This window comes from Procambarus clarkii, chromosome 11 (genome assembly GCF_040958095.1).
Source record: "Procambarus clarkii isolate CNS0578487 chromosome 11, FALCON_Pclarkii_2.0, whole genome shotgun sequence".
Lineage (NCBI taxonomy): Eukaryota > Metazoa > Arthropoda > Malacostraca > Decapoda > Cambaridae > Procambarus > Procambarus clarkii.
In genome coordinates, this window is record NC_091160.1 from 48,091,527 (window position 1) to 48,109,771 (window position 18,245).

At 43.2% G+C, this 18,245-nt stretch overlaps 2 protein-coding genes across 3 annotated transcripts in view; one reads left to right on the forward strand and one right to left on the reverse strand.

Moving 5' to 3' along the window:
- Positions 1-489: 489 nt before the first annotated feature.
- LOC123758553 (uncharacterized) lies at positions 490-5,297 on the reverse strand. The gene is made up of 2 exons (XM_045743006.2): positions 5,122-5,297; positions 490-3,825 (listed from the first exon to the last, which is right to left on the reverse strand). The coding sequence occupies exons 1-2, from the start codon at positions 5,152-5,154 to the stop codon at positions 3,001-3,003; spliced, it is 858 nt and encodes a 285-aa protein (XP_045598962.1). The 5' UTR covers positions 5,155-5,297; the 3' UTR covers positions 490-3,000.
- A 6,261-nt stretch (positions 5,298-11,558) lies between these two features.
- Positions 11,559-18,245, forward strand: part of LOC138363485 (peritrophin-48-like) — a 121,584-nt gene continuing 114,897 nt past the window's right edge. For both annotated transcript variants that reach the window (XR_011228095.1, XM_069322831.1), the window contains exon 1: positions 11,559-11,740. Coding sequence is in view for 1 of the 2 variants with exons in the window: in XM_069322831.1 (XP_069178932.1) it covers positions 11,705-11,740 (36 nt within the window). In the remaining variant the exon portion in view is untranslated. The remainder of the gene's footprint in view (positions 11,741-18,245) is intronic.

Sequence of the window (18,245 nt, forward strand, 5' to 3'; positions counted from 1 at the left end):
TGTAAGGGCGAAGAGGGAGAACGGCCTATTGACATAGTTCGGGTGCAGGGGGGGGGGGGGGGGGCGGGGGGGTTGTGTAAAATGCTGGTTTGTGCCTCGGAGAGGCTACGGGATCCAGTAAGTTCAGTAGAACTTCGGTTTCAACCCTTTTACCCTGTCGTAGCTCAGTCGATTAAGGCAGTGTCTGGGATGCTCCCGGACGCAGGTTCGAATCCTCGTCACGTCCCTTGTGGATTTGTTCATTTGATGCATCACGTTAGTGTGATCTCTGTGTGTGACAATATTGGCTTTTCATGGGAGAGATTTAGACTTACGATCTGAGAAAGTAATCTCCACTCATCGCTTCACTATCAGGTCTTATACAGGTATCTTATGTTCTGTTCTGGTCACCGTTCTTAACAAACGTTATAACCAAATTAGGTGTTCAATATCGAGCAGCAAAAATGACGCCAAGACTTAGAAATATAGAAATATATCATATGAAGCAGTTTAAAAGATCTAATTTTATTTAGTAAAATACAAATATAAGAATGAGAGGCAATAATGCAAGTTTATAAATAATTAAAATATATGACAATCTTGATACAGAATAATACTTAAATTTTGCATTGCCTAACATCACTCTAAACAAAGACAAACTTTTCAGTCAAAGCAAAATATACATTTTTGTAATCGAAGCGTCAGCATATGGAACAACATATCAAGTTATATATTTCAGTATGGTAACGTGAATTTATTTAAGATTAGAATTAACAAGTACTTCTCATATAAATACCTTACATGATCTGTTTCACCATAAGCTTCCCATAAACAGCCTTGTTAGGATCTAATAGTTCGTTGTTTTAATAATAATATTGTATTTGTAACAATGTGTGTGTGTGTGTGTGTAATTACCTAAGTAATTACCTAAGTGTAGTTACAGGATGAGAGGTACGCTCGTGGTGTCCCGTCTTCCCAGCACTCTTTGTCATATAACGCTTTGAAACTACTGACGGTCTTGGCCTCCACCACCTTCTTACTTAACTTGTTCCAACCGTCTACCACTCTATTTGCGAAGGTGAATTTTCTTATATTTCTTCGGCATCTGTGTTTAGCTAGTTTAAATCTATGACCTCTTGTTCTTGAAGTGCCAGGTCTCAGGAAATCTTCCCTGTCGTTTTTATCAATTCCTGTTACTATTTTGTATGTAGTGATCATATCACCTCTTTTTCTTCTGTCTTCTAGTTTTGGCATGTTTAATGCTTCCAACCTCTCCTCGTAGCTCTTGCCCTTCAGTTCTGGGAGCCACTTCGTAGCACGTCTTTGCACCTTTTCCAGTTTGTTGATGTGCTTCTTAAGATATGGGCACCACACAACAGCTGCATATTCTAGCTTTGGCCTAACAAAAGTCATGAACAATTTCTTTAGTATATCGCCATCCATGTATTTAAATGCAATTCTGAAGTTAGAAAGCATCGCATAGGCTCCTTGCACAATATTCTTTATGTGGTCCTCAGGTGATAGTTTTCTATCTAGAACCACCCCTAGATCTCTTTCTTTATCAGAATTCTTTAAAGATTTCTCACATAATATATAGGTTGTATGGGGTCTATGTTCAATGTTAGGTGTTAATGTTCAATGTTCAATGTTAGGTGTGTGTGTGTGTGTGTGTGTGTGTGTGTGTGTGTGTGTGTGTACTCACCTAATTGTACTCACCTAATTGTGCTTGCGGGGGTTGAGCTCTGGCTCTTTGGTCCCGCCTCTCAACCGTCAATCAACTGGTGTACAGATTCCTGAGCCTACTGGGCTCTATCATATCTACATTTGAAACTGTGAATGGAGTCAGCCTCCACCACATCACTTCCTAATGCATTCCATTTGCTAACTACTCTGACACTGAAAAAGTTCTTTCTAACGTCTCTGTGGCTCATTTGGGTACTCAGCTTCCACCTGTGTCCCCTTGTTCGCGTCCCACCAGTGTTGAAAAGTTCGTCCTTGTTTACCCGGTCGATTCCCCTGAGGATTTTGTAGGTTGTGATCATGTCCCCCCTTACTCTTCTGTCTTCCAGTGTCGTGAGGTGCATTTCCCGCAGCCTTTCCTCATAACTCATGCCTCTTAGTTCTGGGACTAGTGTGTGTGTGTGTGTGTGTGTGTGTGTGTGTGTGTGTGTGTGTGTGTGTGTGTGTGTCTGTGTGTGTGCGTGCATGCTTGCGTGTGTGTGTGTGTGTGTATTCACCTAGTTGTACTCACCTAGTCGTGCTTGCGAAGGTTGAGCTCTGCTCTTTCGGCCCGCCTCTCAACTGTCAATCAACTGGTGTACAGATTCCTGAGCCTACTGGGCTCTATCATATCTACATTTGAAACTGTGTATGGAGTCAGCCTCCACCACATCTCTGCCTAATGCAGTCCACCTGTTAAGTACTCTGACACTGAAAAAGTTCTTTCTAACGTCCCTGTGGCTCATTTGGGTACTCAGTTTCCACCAGTGTCCCCTTGTTCGCGTACCGTCAGTGTTGAATAGTTTATCCTTGTCTACCCTGTCAATTCCCCAGAGGATTTTGTAGGTAGTGACCATGTCTCCCCTCACTCTTCTGTCTTCCAATGTCGTAAGGTGCATTCCCCGCAGCCTTTCCTCATAACTCATGCCTCTTAGTTCTAGGACTAGTCTAGTGACATACCTCTGAACTTTTTCCAGCTTCATCTTGTGCTTGACAAGGTACGGGCTCCATGCAGGTGCCGCATACTCCAGGATTTGTCCTGGAGTATAGGGGTGGTGGTGCCAGTGTAGATGGTGGGTATAGGTGGTGATGCAAGTGACTTGCTCAGGTGGGTTGGTCTGTGGAAAAATATACTGGATCAAGTGCACGTGGGTGTTGACGACATCACGTTAGTCCAGGTGGGTGGTGGAGTGAGTCCAGTGGGTGGTGAAGTGAGTCCAGAGGGCGGTGGGCTTAAAGCAGTGTCCAGTGAACATTTTCCAGTGAATTTTGAACAGTGGGAGGTGGAGTTAGGTGGTGGGCTCAGATCGTTGATTTTAGGCAGTCTTCGGGCCTCATACAGTAAGGTGAAGAAGGGTTGGTGCTGAAGAGCAAGGATCCTGTGCAGGTCTCAACGGTGGCTGGCTGGCCGACGGTGTGACAGTTGAAGTACTGCTGGTAACACGTCGTGCACATGGGGAAGAGTCCCACAGCCGTGCACGTCATGGACTCCTGGCAGTCTGGAGAAGGTGGGTCCGTACCTCCCCCACTACACAGTATATTACAAGGGGCGCCGACCACACACTGACCCACGGCTACATCAAAAGTGCCTCCTGAGGGGCAAGAAAAATGATATTTTTCTTCAGCCGGTCCCGCCTCAGGGCACATATAGAACTTGTGGCAGTCGTAGGGGTCAGCAATCTCCGCTATGTCACCCTGGCAGTACGCATTACACAGGTCGCCGCAACACACAGTTTTGTCCTTAACGCAGGTCTCGCCGCTAAAATAAGGTCTGTCAGCTGGACAATCATAGGGTCCAATAATGTTGCTTGGTGAGCAAATGTAATAGATGCTGCAGTCTTTTGGGTCAGAGATGACGTCCATGTTTCCGCTACATGTTAAATGGCAAGGTGATGGCGTGCAGGTAGATGTACAGTTTCCAGAACCAGAACAATCGTCCCCGTCAAAATAACTACCACTGTCACACGGTATAGAAACATCCGAGGCTATTCCGTCCTCCAAACAAATGTAATAATTATTGCAGTTCAAAGGATCCTCAACCTTATCCATCGGTTTATTGCCGCTGCAATCTGGTTCACAAGCAGAGAGGACCTCAGTGACGCAGAGCAGCGCCGCCACCCACGCCACCTGCAGCAGACACCCGCAATGTTAAAAAAATAAACGGAAACTCAGCGTAATCTTTTGTTGGTGTCCAGAAATAAATACTCATTAGTATTGTTTGAGTTAGCAACACACTCCAAAATAAATTATAAACATACATATGGAGCAGAATACCACAAATTGTTTCAGACACCTTCACAGGCATAAATCCTATCATAATAACTGTGTCCTCTCGTTCTACTGTTTCAATCCTTTAACAATTTGTTTATGTATTTTGCCCCATAAGAGGCAGCTCCTATTTTAACTTTACAGCTGTACTTGCACGGTACTCAAGGCAAGAACAAACAGCAGACAAATAGAGAAACAAGAATAAATTTAGTTTAAAAGGAATAAACGTGGAGAAAGTTATTTGCATAAACAGATCTAACCAGACATACATAATTCGAGATACAATCAAAGACACAGACATAGAGACACACAGAGACTAAGAAATGCTTACCCAGACGTGCAGAGACACAGAAAAACATACACAGACATACAGAGCCTCAGAAAGGCATACACAGGCATACAGGGTCATAGATAGATAGAGACGGACACAAATACAGATAGACAGAAATAATGATAGAGAAAGACAGACTCAGGCAGGAAGGCAGAAACAGACATACAGAGACCGAATGGCAGACAGACATACAGAGACCGAATGGCAGACAGACATACAGAGACCGAATGGCAGACAGACATACAGAAACAGAATGGCAGACAGACATACAGAGACAGAATGGCAGACAGACATAGAAAGGAAGAAAGGCAGACACAGACATACAGATACATGGAGAGGCAGACGTACATACATACATAGAAAGAAAGGCAAAGTGATATGGAGAGGCTGACAGACAAAGACATAAAGGCACAGAAAGACAAACACATACATACAAAGACAAAGACAGACATAGAAAGACAAAGACAGACATAGAAAGACAAACACAGACATAGAAAGACAAACACAGACATAGAAAGACGAATACAGACAAAGAAAGACAAACACAGATATACAGACATAGAAAGACAAACACAGACATAGAAAGACGAATACAGACAAAGAAAGACAAACACAGATATACAGACATAGAAAGACAAACACAGATATACAGACATAGAAAGACAAACACAGACATTTATAGAAAGACAAACACAGATATACAAACATAGAAAGACAAACACAGAAATACAGACATAGCAAGACAAACAAACACACATACAGAGGTATTAAAAGACAAAATGACACACAAGGACCACAGCATTATGAGAGTAGAAGCATCTCACCAACAAGGCACATATGAGCTGCGATCGCTTCATGCTGAAAACTTTGGCTTGCTGTTGCAAGGTGAAGATCAATGCTGTGGCAGAAGTAACAGCAATGCTGTTGTAACACAGCTCTACTGTGGTCGCAGGACTCTACTGCGGGAAGTGTCTTGGAGCACCACTTATACTGCTGCGCTTATCACAGCGTGGGAGCCGCTGTGGGTGAAGCTGCAACGAAAATAGTTCACACCAGGGGTTGTTAACCTGGTGTCCCTGAACACCTTGGTGGTTCATGGTCCCCTTGGGGGTCCACGGATGTTTACTCTATACATGATGTTCGTCCCTCGGAGGTGAAGATGACCACGACATCAATATGTCAGGTGGAAGGTTTACAATATCCACACTTTGTGTATGTCATACACTGCATGAGGCAACCAATTTTCCAGAAAATAAAGTATATTCATTGCATGCAAAGTGTTCAACATCATAATTAAATCACAATAATGTGATAAATCAGTGATAAACATTAAGGTATTACAATGGATTCGAACTTGCGTCCCTGAACTCCACAGGCGCGGTCACAACCGACTGAACCTTAATGGGCTTTAAAGAACCTGAACCAGAAGATCTGTAAGACTTATTTGGAGCTTGGGCGGCACCAGCTGGTATCACACTCCAAATTCTACCATATATCAGCCCACACTCAGGTATCCGCCCACAATCAGGGAGCCGCCCACAATCAGGGAAGCCCCCACAATCAGGGAGCCGCCCACAATCAGGTACCCGGTCACAATCAGGGAGCCGCCTTCACTCATCTGTCGGTAGTGACATTGTGGGTCTCTCGCTACTGTTAATGCACAATGAAGTCACAACAACGCCGTGAATCTATAAATAATATGTACTTACGTGGCGTTTGAGAGTAGGTTTAAGTTGGAAAACATTTGCAATGCAGCTAGGAATTAGTTTTGTAAGTTTAATGCCCCATTTCTACTGATGGTGATATGGCAATGTGCAGAAATATTTTTTGTATTACACCACTGAGTAATACATCTTAAGGTTCAGAGTAGCAAAATGTTGAAGTTTGATTGGGTAACGTCAGTGGGAATTTCTATTGTTAACTACCTCCGTTCTAAAGGAGTGAAACATAAGATATTCGGAGGTTTCTTTGAAGCGATAGACCCGGAATACAACGACCTGTTCCTTCAGAACTACCGTTCTGAAGGAAGGTGATTAAGACGATGGACGAGTGCTCAAGTGTTTCGTTGCTTTAAAAAGAGGAAGTTGTCAAATTCTTATAAGAGGAACTAAGGCAATTTCCTGAGCTTGGAGATGAGTTGTTTAATAATGATCTTCAATGGCGATAAACACATCTAAATAACCTCATTACTAATCTTCAGGGAAACTTGTTTTTTGCATATTTCAACTTTTCGCAGCAATGAAAACTCTCAAAATGAAATTGAAGCTTTTTATAAGTCAGCTGCTGAAAGATGAAATGTGTCACTTTCCCACTTGAGATCAGCACACACCCCAGGACAAGCACAGCGACCTAGGAGATAAATATGCTCTGAAAATTTATGATTCAATTGAGAAAATTGACAGAAAACACACTTTAATAATTAAAAAAAATCAATTGAGGATATTGAAGATCCGTTTTCTATGCAATCAACAGGGCATTCCAATTACAGTTGAACGTTACCAGTGTTCGCCAAATTACAGAAATAAGCACCGAGAAAGCAATCTACAGGAATTTTACAGAAAACTGGACACTGAAAAATACTCAAAGATCTTAGAACAGCTATCTATCTTGAGATTGTATTTAGATGATTTCGGGGTATAGCGTCCCCGCCTGGTCGAGGCCCGGTCCTCGACCAGGCCTCCTTTTTGTTACCCCCCCTCCCCAGGAAGCAGCCCATAGTAGCTGTCTAACTCCCCAGGTATCTATTTACTGCTAGGTAACAGGCATCAGGGTGAAAGAAACTCTACCAATTTATTTCCACCTTCACTAGGAATTGAACCAGGAACTCAGGACTACAAATCCGTAGCGCTGTCCACTCAGCTATCAGGTCCCCTGAAAGCTGCACTTGAAACGCTCATTCAATTTATGAGCATTCTCTATCACGAATGCAAAAAATAAATAACGTTCTTGTCTGAATAATGACCATTTAGAAGACGTCTTGAAGACGTCTACTGCAACTATGACCCAAGAACCCAACAAGATTGTTAGTGTAAAGGGTGTTATGCCTCTCATTAGGTTAATGAGATGATTATGAAATTAAACCATTTGGACTAAAGTATTTTATAAATGGAATTTTGTTTCAAGTGAGAAATGTATAATTTTTTATATAATTATGTTTGAAATTTTAATATAATGTGAAAATCATATATATTTATTATTATTATTATTATTGTTGTTATTATTATTATTATTATTATTATTATTATTATTATTATTATTATTATTATTATTTTTATTATTATTATTATTATTATTATTATTATTATTATTATTATTATTATTATTATTATTATTATTATTATTATTTTTATTATTATTATTATTATTATTTTTACTATTATTATTGATTACCTTATCTGATGCCATTAATATTGAAGCAATATTAATGTTATTGGATAAATGACGTTTTTCACTCGCTGCCCAAATCTGGTTTCCTTGGAATAGTTTGGCCCCGTATTATTAAGTTGTGCAGGTCTAATCCAGACGGTAATGTGCGGGGCCTGGGTTCAAATACGTGGGTTATAATCTATCGTCCAGCCTCATTACTTGTTCATTTGTCTACACGGTTCAGTACTACACAACGCGTCCCTGTACGAAACGACATTGAGCTGTTAGAGGCAGTGTTTCGTGGCGTAGCAAAATACTATACGAAACTATTCGACCAAATACAATGTCACGTGTAATGATGGTAAACAAAACACACTCCACGAAAAGATGTATGTGACACTACGTAATATACAATCTGCACTACACCATCAAACACAATCAAGAAGGCTTCAAGAAGACCTGGACAAACTGAAGGAACGGTCCAACAAATGGTTGTTAGATTATAACCCGAGAAAGTATAACGTAATGAAGATAGGTGTAGGGAGCAGGAGGCCAGATACAAGGTATCATTTGGGAGAGGAAATTCTTCTGGAATCAGAGAGAGAGAGAGAGAGAGAGAGGAGAGAGAGAGAGAGACTTGGGGGGATGATATTACTCTAGACCTGTTCCCTGAAGCCCACATCAAGAGGATAACATAATCGGTATATGCCAGGTTGGCCAACATAAGAACGGCCTTTAGAAACTTGTGTAAGGTATTATTCAGAATCTTTTATGTCACGTGTCTCAGACCAATCCTGGAGTATGCAGCTCCAGCGTGGAGTCCATATCTCATCAAACATAAAACTAAATTAGAGAAGGTTCAGAGGTTTGCCACCAGACTAGTGCCCGAACTGAGGGCCATGAGCTATAAGGAGAGACTACTGGAATTAAACCTTACGTACCTGGAAGACAGGGGAGTTAGGGGGGGGACATGATCAATACATACTAGATTCTCAGAGGAATTAAAAAAGTAGACAAAGACAGTTTTTTAACACAATGGGAACACGCACTAGGGGACACAGGTGGAAATGGAGAGTCAAATGAGCCATGAAGACATTAGAAGCAATCTTTTTATTGTCAGAGTAGTTAAATGGAATGTATTAGGTAGTGATGTGGTGGAGGAAGACTCCATACACAGTTTCAAATGTAGATATGATAGAGCCCAGTAGGCTCAGAAACCTGTACACCTGTTGATTGACGGTTGAGAGGCGGAACCAAGGAGCCGAAGCTCAACCTCCGCAAGCACAACAGGTGAGTACAGTTTGGTACTACACCACAAGATTCAATGTGAGACAACATAACTTGGTACTATGTAGTTTTACTCGACAACATAGAATGCCGTATTACACAACAACATATAATGTGACACTATATAACAAAACACACACTATAACACTATACCATAAAATTCAGTGTGACCTTACATAACGTGATACAGTGTTACACTACACAAAAGATTTTACACTTGCAAGAGATTGATAACAATACCACCTTTTTTCACAGCAGCTCTGTCAGCATAAAAGAACTTATATCCACGTAGCTGGTATTCGCCCAATAGGTCTCTTGAGTATTCAGTCAGGTTTCAGTGAGGGTATTATCGTAAATTTTCGGTAGGCAAAATTACTCTGAGATCATCCTTCTTGTTCCTCACATTTTATACTTTGTATAGTATTGCTGTTGACATCTCTACTATTTTATTCTCCTTATTAGGAATTGTGCATTAATTCTTATCGATGGGTAAAAACCATGTTTTAACCTCTTTTAAGGTTTCCTTATTTTGCAGTTATTTATATCCATATAGCTATTAAACCTTTAAATTCTCACACAATTTCCTGCAATGAGTTTGTATTCCTCTCATCACCTCGTTAGAGAGATGAACGCCATCTCTTGCATACATGGTGAGCTTGCCAATGTAAGAGTACCAGTAATACATGAATGATATTGTATTATTCATACAATACTTTTCAAGACACTGAGTTCTATCGGTACTTTTAACCTTGGGAGAACGCCACACATGACCGAGACCTTTACTGATTCCTTATCATATCTAGTGCCACTTTATAATTTTCCAACTACCCCTCGAATATAGTTTCCAAGTACAGAAAGGCAAATACTGAGGTGATTCACTAACACTATATTCCTTATTTAACCACTATGTCTTCCACTCTTGCACCCGGAGAAACGTTCCCTAACTCCATTTCATGCATCCAGGAAAAGAGAGCTCTATCACAATAGCCTTCATACCTAATCAATGTAAGCTTTCCTGCCTAGTCGATGTACGGCGTTCCTAGTACTGTGGGGCACCTGGAAGGAGCAGGGCTGAGTTGGGCAGAGAAGGACAGAACAGGACAGAGCAGCGCAGAACAGGACAGGGCAGAGCAGAGCAGAGCAGGGCAGCAGAACAGGATAGAGCAGAGCAGCACAGAGCAGGACACAGCAGGACAGAACAGCATGAGCCACCGACACAATTAGTTATATATAGCGTATGCTACAATGCCGAAAGTTTAGCATATAGATCATTTCTTGTCTATTTTAACTTTAATCAACATTCGAATTTTCCGTAACTTGATGTGGAATTTTAAAAATTCTTAAAGAATAATTTTTTTACGGGGGAAACGGAGCGTTACTCCAGATTCAAGGTATTGCAAACTGCTGCTTACCAGGTTGGGTCCTGGGTTAAAGGGCTCTTCACAATTGCCTAAAAACACATTGGATTAGTTTTGATTCAGAAAAGGCCTGGGTAAATACTGGCGAACAAGCCTGAATGGTCCCCAGGACAATATGCAACTGAAAACTCACACCCCAGAAGTGACTCGAACCCATACTCCCAGAAGCAACGCAACTGGTATGTACAAGACGCCTTAATCCACTTGACCATCACGACCGGACATAATGAGGTGATAGCCGAGGCTATTTGAACCACCCCACCGCCATCCACTTGATGGTCAAGTGGATTAAGGCGTCTTGTACATACCAGTTACATAATAAAGAATATGTAAAATGAATATATATTCATATTGGAACTTTTCAAATCACGTTTAGATTGAAAAAGTTATATTTACAAGCTAAAAATAAGTTTGTATGCACATGATGCAACATGATAACAGAAACTGCAAAGTCTTTTGACCAACTCGAACATAAGAATTACTGAACCTGCAGAAGGCCCTTTGACCCATTCATGGCAGCTCCTATTTATATACACTCAAACTCTTTCATATATATGTCTAACCAGCGCTTGAAACAATTCAGTGATCCCACGTCTATTATGTTACCAGGTAATCTGTTCCGGAAAAACAACCCTGATTGTTGATTTCCAATGAGACCTCAACCCCCGCAAACACAATTAGGTGAGTATAATTAGGTGAGTACAGTTTATCCTAATTTAAACGTATCCAATTTGTATGGATTGTTTCATGTTCTATTTTGTGTTGATATATTCAGGGATATTAGTGACATATCCCCATTAATATCATGCTGTGTGTGTGTGTGTGTGTGTGGTGTGTGTGTGTGTGGTGTGTGTGTGTGTGTGTGTGTGTGTGTGTGTGTGTGTGTGTGTGTGTGTGTGTGTGTGTGTGTGTGTGTGTGTGTGTGTGTGTGTGTGTGTGTGTGTGTGTGAGTGTGAGTGTGTGTGTGTGTGTGTGTGTTTCGGCACTGTTACTAAAGTCGTAACCAACACGTCAGTAATATACAAGTCGTTAGTAACAAAAGATACACATTAGTGCTGACCCTAATATCTGTTTACCTGTGTGAAGCGTGTGGTTGACCGCATGACACTGCCGAACCACAATAGCTCCCTCCCTCCGGACCCAGTGTTGGCGACACCCACATTGATAAAATTTCGGGTATAAGTGTTGGCACCAAGGCTGTAGCTGCCGCAGTACACTCCTTCACCCAAATACACCTGCAGTGGAGCCCGGTGGTCCAGCAGCTGTCCAACGTCTTGTGTACAACGTCAGGTGTCCAGCATCAGGTGTACAGCGTCAGGTGTCCAGGTCGTCCAACATGATCAAGCGCAGTCTTCTCATCATTGCCCTGGCGGTGAGGAACAGTATGGGTCCCAGGACGCTCCCAGGGGCATTGTTGGGGACAATTAGTAAACATTAAGTTGGGTTTCATTAGTTTGGCTGAACAAAGGGACGGTAATGTTTAACAAAGTCATTCTCTCATTATTTTCGACAAGTTGGTAGTACATACCAACTGTTGAAGCAGAGTACAGTTGGTATGCAAAGTGCTACACTTCACTGAGGTGGTAGTACGACACTACACTGAGGTGGTGTGTACTACACTACACTGAGGTAGTATGTACTACACTACACTGGGGTGGTATGAACTACACTACACTGAGGTGGTTTGTACTACACTACACTGAGGTGGTTTGTACTACACTACACTGAGATGGTATGTACTACACTACACTGAGGCGGTATGTACTACACTACACTGAGAAGGTATGTAATACACTACACTGTGGTGGTATGTACTTCACTACACTGTGGTGGTATGTACTTCACTACACTGTGGTGGTATGTACTACACTACACTGAGATGGTATTACTACACTACACTGAGGTGGTATGTACTACACTACACTGAGAAGGTATGTACTACACTACACTGTGGTGGTATGTACTTCACTACACTGAGGTGGTATATACTACACTACACTGTGGTGGTGTGTACTACACTACACTGAGGTGGTATGTACTACACTAGACTGAGGAGGTATGTACTACACTACACTGAGGTGGTATGTACTACACTACACTGAGGAGGTATGTACTACACTACACTGAGTTGGTGTGTACTACACTACACTGAGGTGGTATGTACTACACTACACTGGGATGGTATGTACTACACTGAGGTGGTGTGTACTACACAACACTGAGGTGGGATGTACTATACAACACTGAGGTGGTATGTACTACACTACACTGAGGTGGTATGTACTACACTACACTGTGGTGCTATGCACTACACAACACTGAGGTGGTATGTACTACACTACACTGTGGTGCTATGCACTACACAACACTGAGGTGGTATGTACTCCACTACACTGAGGTGGTGTGTACTGCACTACACTGAGGTGGTATGTACTACACTACACTGGGATGGTATGTACAACACTGAGGTGGTATGCACTACACAACACTGAGGTGGTATGTAATACACTACACTGAGGTGGTATGTACTACACAACACTGAGGTGGTATGTACTACACTACACTGTGGTGGTATGTACTACACTACACTGAGGTGATGTGTACTAAACTACACTGAGGTGGTTTGTACTACACTACACTGAGATGGTATGTACTACACTACACTGAGGTGGTATGTACTACACTACACTGAGAAGGTATGTAATACACTACACTGTAGTGGTATGTACTTCACTACACTGAGGTTGTATGTACTACACACACTGAGGTGGTATGTACCACACTACACTGAGGTGGTATGTACTACACAACACTAAGATGATATGTACTACACTACACTGAGGTGGTGTGACTACACTACACTGAGGTGGGGGTACTGCACTACACTGAGGTGGTGTGTACTACACTACACTGAGGTGGTGTGTACTACACTATGCTGAGGTGGTAGTACTACACTACACTGAGGTGGGTGTACTACACTACACTGAGGTGGTGTGTACTACACTACACTGAGTTGGTATGCACTATACAACACTGAGGTGGTGTATACTACACTATACTGAGGTGGTATGTACTACACTGCACTGAGGTGGTGTGTACTACACTACACTGAGATGGTGTGTACTACACTACACTGAGGTGGTGTGTACTACACTACACTGAGTTGTATGCACTATACAACACTGAGGTGGTGTGTACTACACTATACTGCGGTGGTGTGTACTACACAACACTGAGGTGGTGTGTTCTACACTACACTGAGGTGGTATGTAACTACACTACACTGAGGTGGTATGTACTACACTACACTGAGGTGGTGTGTACTACACTACACCTGAGGTGGCATGTACTACACTACACTGAGGTGGTGTGTACTACACTGCACTGAGGTGGTATGTACTACACTACACTGATGGTGGTATGTACTACACTACACTGAGGGTGGCATGTACTGCACTACACTGAGGTGGTGTGTACTACACAACACTGAGGTGGTATGTACTACACTACACTGAGGTGGTATGTACTACACTACACTGAGGTGGTGTGTTACTACACTACACTGAGGTGGTGTGTACTGCACTACACTGAGGTGATATGTACTACACTACACTGAGGTGGTGTTGTACTACACTACACTGAGGTGGCATGTTACTACACTACACTGAGGTGGTGTGTACTACACGACACTGAGGTGGTATGTACTACACTACACTGAGGTGGTATGTACTACACTACACTGAGGTGGTGGTGTACTACACTACACTGAGGTGGTATGCACTGCCACTACACTGAGGGTGGTGTGTACTACACTACACTAAGGTGGTATGTACTACACTACACTGAGGTGGTGTGTACTACACTACACATGGTGTGTACTGCACTACACTGAGGTGGTAAGCACTACACTACACTGAGGTGGTATGTACTACACTACACTGAGGTGGTATGTACTACACTACACTGAGGTGGTATGTACTACACTACACTGTGGTGGTATGCACGACACAACACTGAGGTGGTGTGTAATACACTACACTGAGGTGGTGTGTACTACACTACACTGGTGTGTACTGCACTACACTGAGGTGGTATGCACTACACTACACTGAGGTGGTATGTACTACACTACACTGAGGTGGTATGTACTACACTACACTGTGGTGGTATGTTACTACCACTACACTGTGGTGGTTTGTACTACACAACACTGAGGTGGTGTGTACTACACAACACTGAGGTGGTGTGGTGTACTACACTACACTGTGGGTGGTATGTACTACACTACACTGTGGTGGTATGCACTACACAAACACTGAGGTGGTATGTACTACACTACACTGAGGTGGTATGTACTACACTACACTGAGGTGGTATGCACTACACTACACTGAGGTGTATGCACTACACTACACTGAGGTGGTATGTACTACACTACCACTGAGGTGGTATGCTACTACACTACACTGTGGTGGTATGTACTACACTACACTGTGGTGGTATGTACTACACTACACTGAGGTGGTATGTACTACACAACACTGAGGTGGTGTGTACTACACAACACTGAGGTGGGTGTGTACTACACAACACTGAGGTGGTATGTACTACACTACACTGAGGTGGTGTGTACTACACAACACTGAGGTGGTATGTACTACACTACACTGAGGTGGTGTGTACTACACTACACTGAGGTGGTATGTACTACACTACACAGAGGTGGTATGTACTACACTACACTGAGGTGGTATGTACTACACTACACTGAGTTGGTATGTACTACACTACACTGAGGTGGTATGTACTACACTACACTGAGGTGGTGTGTACTACACTACACCGAGGTGGCATGTACTACACTACACTGAGGTGGTGTGTACTACACTACACTGAGGTGGTATGTACTACACTTACACTGAGGTGGTATGTACTACACTACACTGAGGTGGTATGTACTACACTACACTGAGTTGGTATGTACTACACTACACTGAGGTGGTATGTACTACACTACACTGAGGTGGTTGTGTACTACACTACACTGAGGTGGCATGTACTACACTACACTGAGGTGGTGTGTACTACACTACACTGAGGTGGTATGTACTACACTACACTGAGGTGGTATGTACTACACTACACTGAGGTGGCATGTACTGCACTACACTGAGGTGGTATGTACTACACTACACTGAGGTGGTATGTACTACACTACACTGAGGTGGTATGTACTACACTACACTGAGGTGGCAATGTACTGCACTACACTGAGGTGGGTGTGTACTACACTACACTGAGGTGGTATGTACTACACTACACTGAGGTGGTGTGTACTACACTACACTGAGGTGGCATGTACTACACTACACTGAGGTGGTGTGTACTACACTACACTGAGGGTGGTATGTACTACACTACACTGAGGTTGGTATGTACTACACTACACTGAGGTGGTGTGTACTACACTACACTGAGGTAGCGCATGTACTGCACTACACTGAGGTGTATGTATACACTACACTGAGGTGGTGTGCTACTACACTACACTGAGGTGGCATTGTACTGCACTACACTGAGGTGTGAGTACTACACTACACTGAGGGTGGTATGTACTACACTACACTGAGGTGGTATGTACTACACTACACTGAGGTGGCATGTACTACACTACACTGAGGTGGTGTGTACTGCACTACACTGAGGTGCTATGTACTACACTACACTGAGGTGGTGTGTACTACACTACACTGAGGTGGCATGTACTACACTACACTGAGGTGGTGTGTACTACACTACACTGAGGTGGTATGTACTACACTACACTGAGGTGGTATGTACTGCACTGTGGTGGTGTGTACTACACTACACTGAGGTGGTATACACTACACTACACTGAGGTGGTGTGTACTACACTACACTGAGGTGGTGTGTACTACACTACACTGAGGTGGTATGTACTACACTACACTGAGGTGGTGTGTACTACACTACACTGGTGTGTACTGCACTACACTGAGGTGGTATGCACTACACTACACTGAGGTGTAAGTGTTCAGTGGAGTGGAAGTGGAACAACACTGTGGTGGTATGAGTGGAAGTGTTCAACACACTTCCACTACACATAAGGGGCATAACTGGCAAACCCCTCACAGTGTTCAAGAGAGAACTGGATAAGCACCTCCAAAGGATACCTGATCAACCAGGCTGTGACTCATACGTCAGGCTGCGAGCAGCCGCGTCTAACAGCCTGGTTGATCAGTCCAGCAACCAGGAGGCCTGGTCGACGACCGGGCCGCGGGGACACTAAGCCCCGGAAGCACCTCAAGGTAGCCTCAAGGAGGTGGTATGTACTACACTACACTGAGGTGGTATGTACTACACTACACTGAGGTGGTGTGTACTACACTACACTGTGGTAGTATGCACTACACAACACTGTGGTGGTATGCACTACACAACACTGAGGTGGTGTGTACTACACTACACTGAGGTGGTGTGTACTACACTACACTGGTGTGTACTGCACTACACTGAGGTGGTATGCACTACACTACACTGAGGTGGTATGTACTACACTACACTGTGGTGGTATGTACTACACTACACTGTAGTGGTATGTACTACACTACACTGAGGTGGTATGTACTACACAAGACTGAGGTGGTGTGTACTACACAACACTGAGGTGGGTGTACTACACAACACTGAGGTGGTGTGTACTACACAACACTGAGGTGGTATGCACTACACTACACTGAGGTGGCATGTACTACACTACACTGAGGTGGTGTGTACTACAATACACTGAGGTGGTATTACTACACTACACATGGTGGTATGTACTACACTACACTGTGATGGTGTGTACTACACTACACTGAGGTGGTATGCACTACACTACACTGAGGTGGTGTGTACTACACTACACTGAGGTGGTATGTACTACACTACACTGAGGTGGTGTGTACTACACTACACTGGTGTGTACTGCACTACACTGAGGTGGTATGCACTACACTACACTGAGGTGGTATGTACTACACTACACTGAGGTGGTATGTACTACACTACCCTGTGGTGGTATGTACTACACTACACTGTGGTGGTATGTACTACACAACACTGAGGTGGTGTGTACTACACTACACTGAGGTGGTATGCACTACACTACACTGAGGTGGTATGCACTACACTACACTGAGGTGGTATGTACAACACTACACTGAGGTGGTATGTACTACACTACACTGTGGTGGTATGTACTACACTACACTGTGGTGGTATGCACTACACAACACTGAGGTGGTGTGTACTACACTACACTGAGGTGGTGTGTACTACACTACACTGGTGTGTACTGCACTACACTGAGGTGGTATGCATTACACTACACTGAGGTGGTATGTACTACACTACACTGAGGTGGTATGTACTACACTACACTGTGGTGGTATGTACTACACTACACTGTGGTGGTATGTACTACACTACACTGAGGTGGTATGTACTACACAACACTGAGGTGGTGTGTACTACACAACACTGAGGTGGTGTGTACTACACAACACTGAGGTGGTGTGTACTATACAACACTGAGGTGGTATGCACTACACTACACTGAGGTGGTGTGTACTACACTACACTGAGGTGGTGTTTACTACACTACACTGAGTTGGTATGCACTACACAACACTGTGGTGATGTGTACTACACTACACTGGGGTGGTATGTATTACACTGAGGTGGTATGCACTGCACTACACTGAGGTGGTATGCACTACACTACACTGAGGTGGTATGCACTACACTACACTGTGGTGGTATTGGCATGCTAGTGGGAGGCCAGAGACCCGTTGAACAAGAGCGGTGTAAAT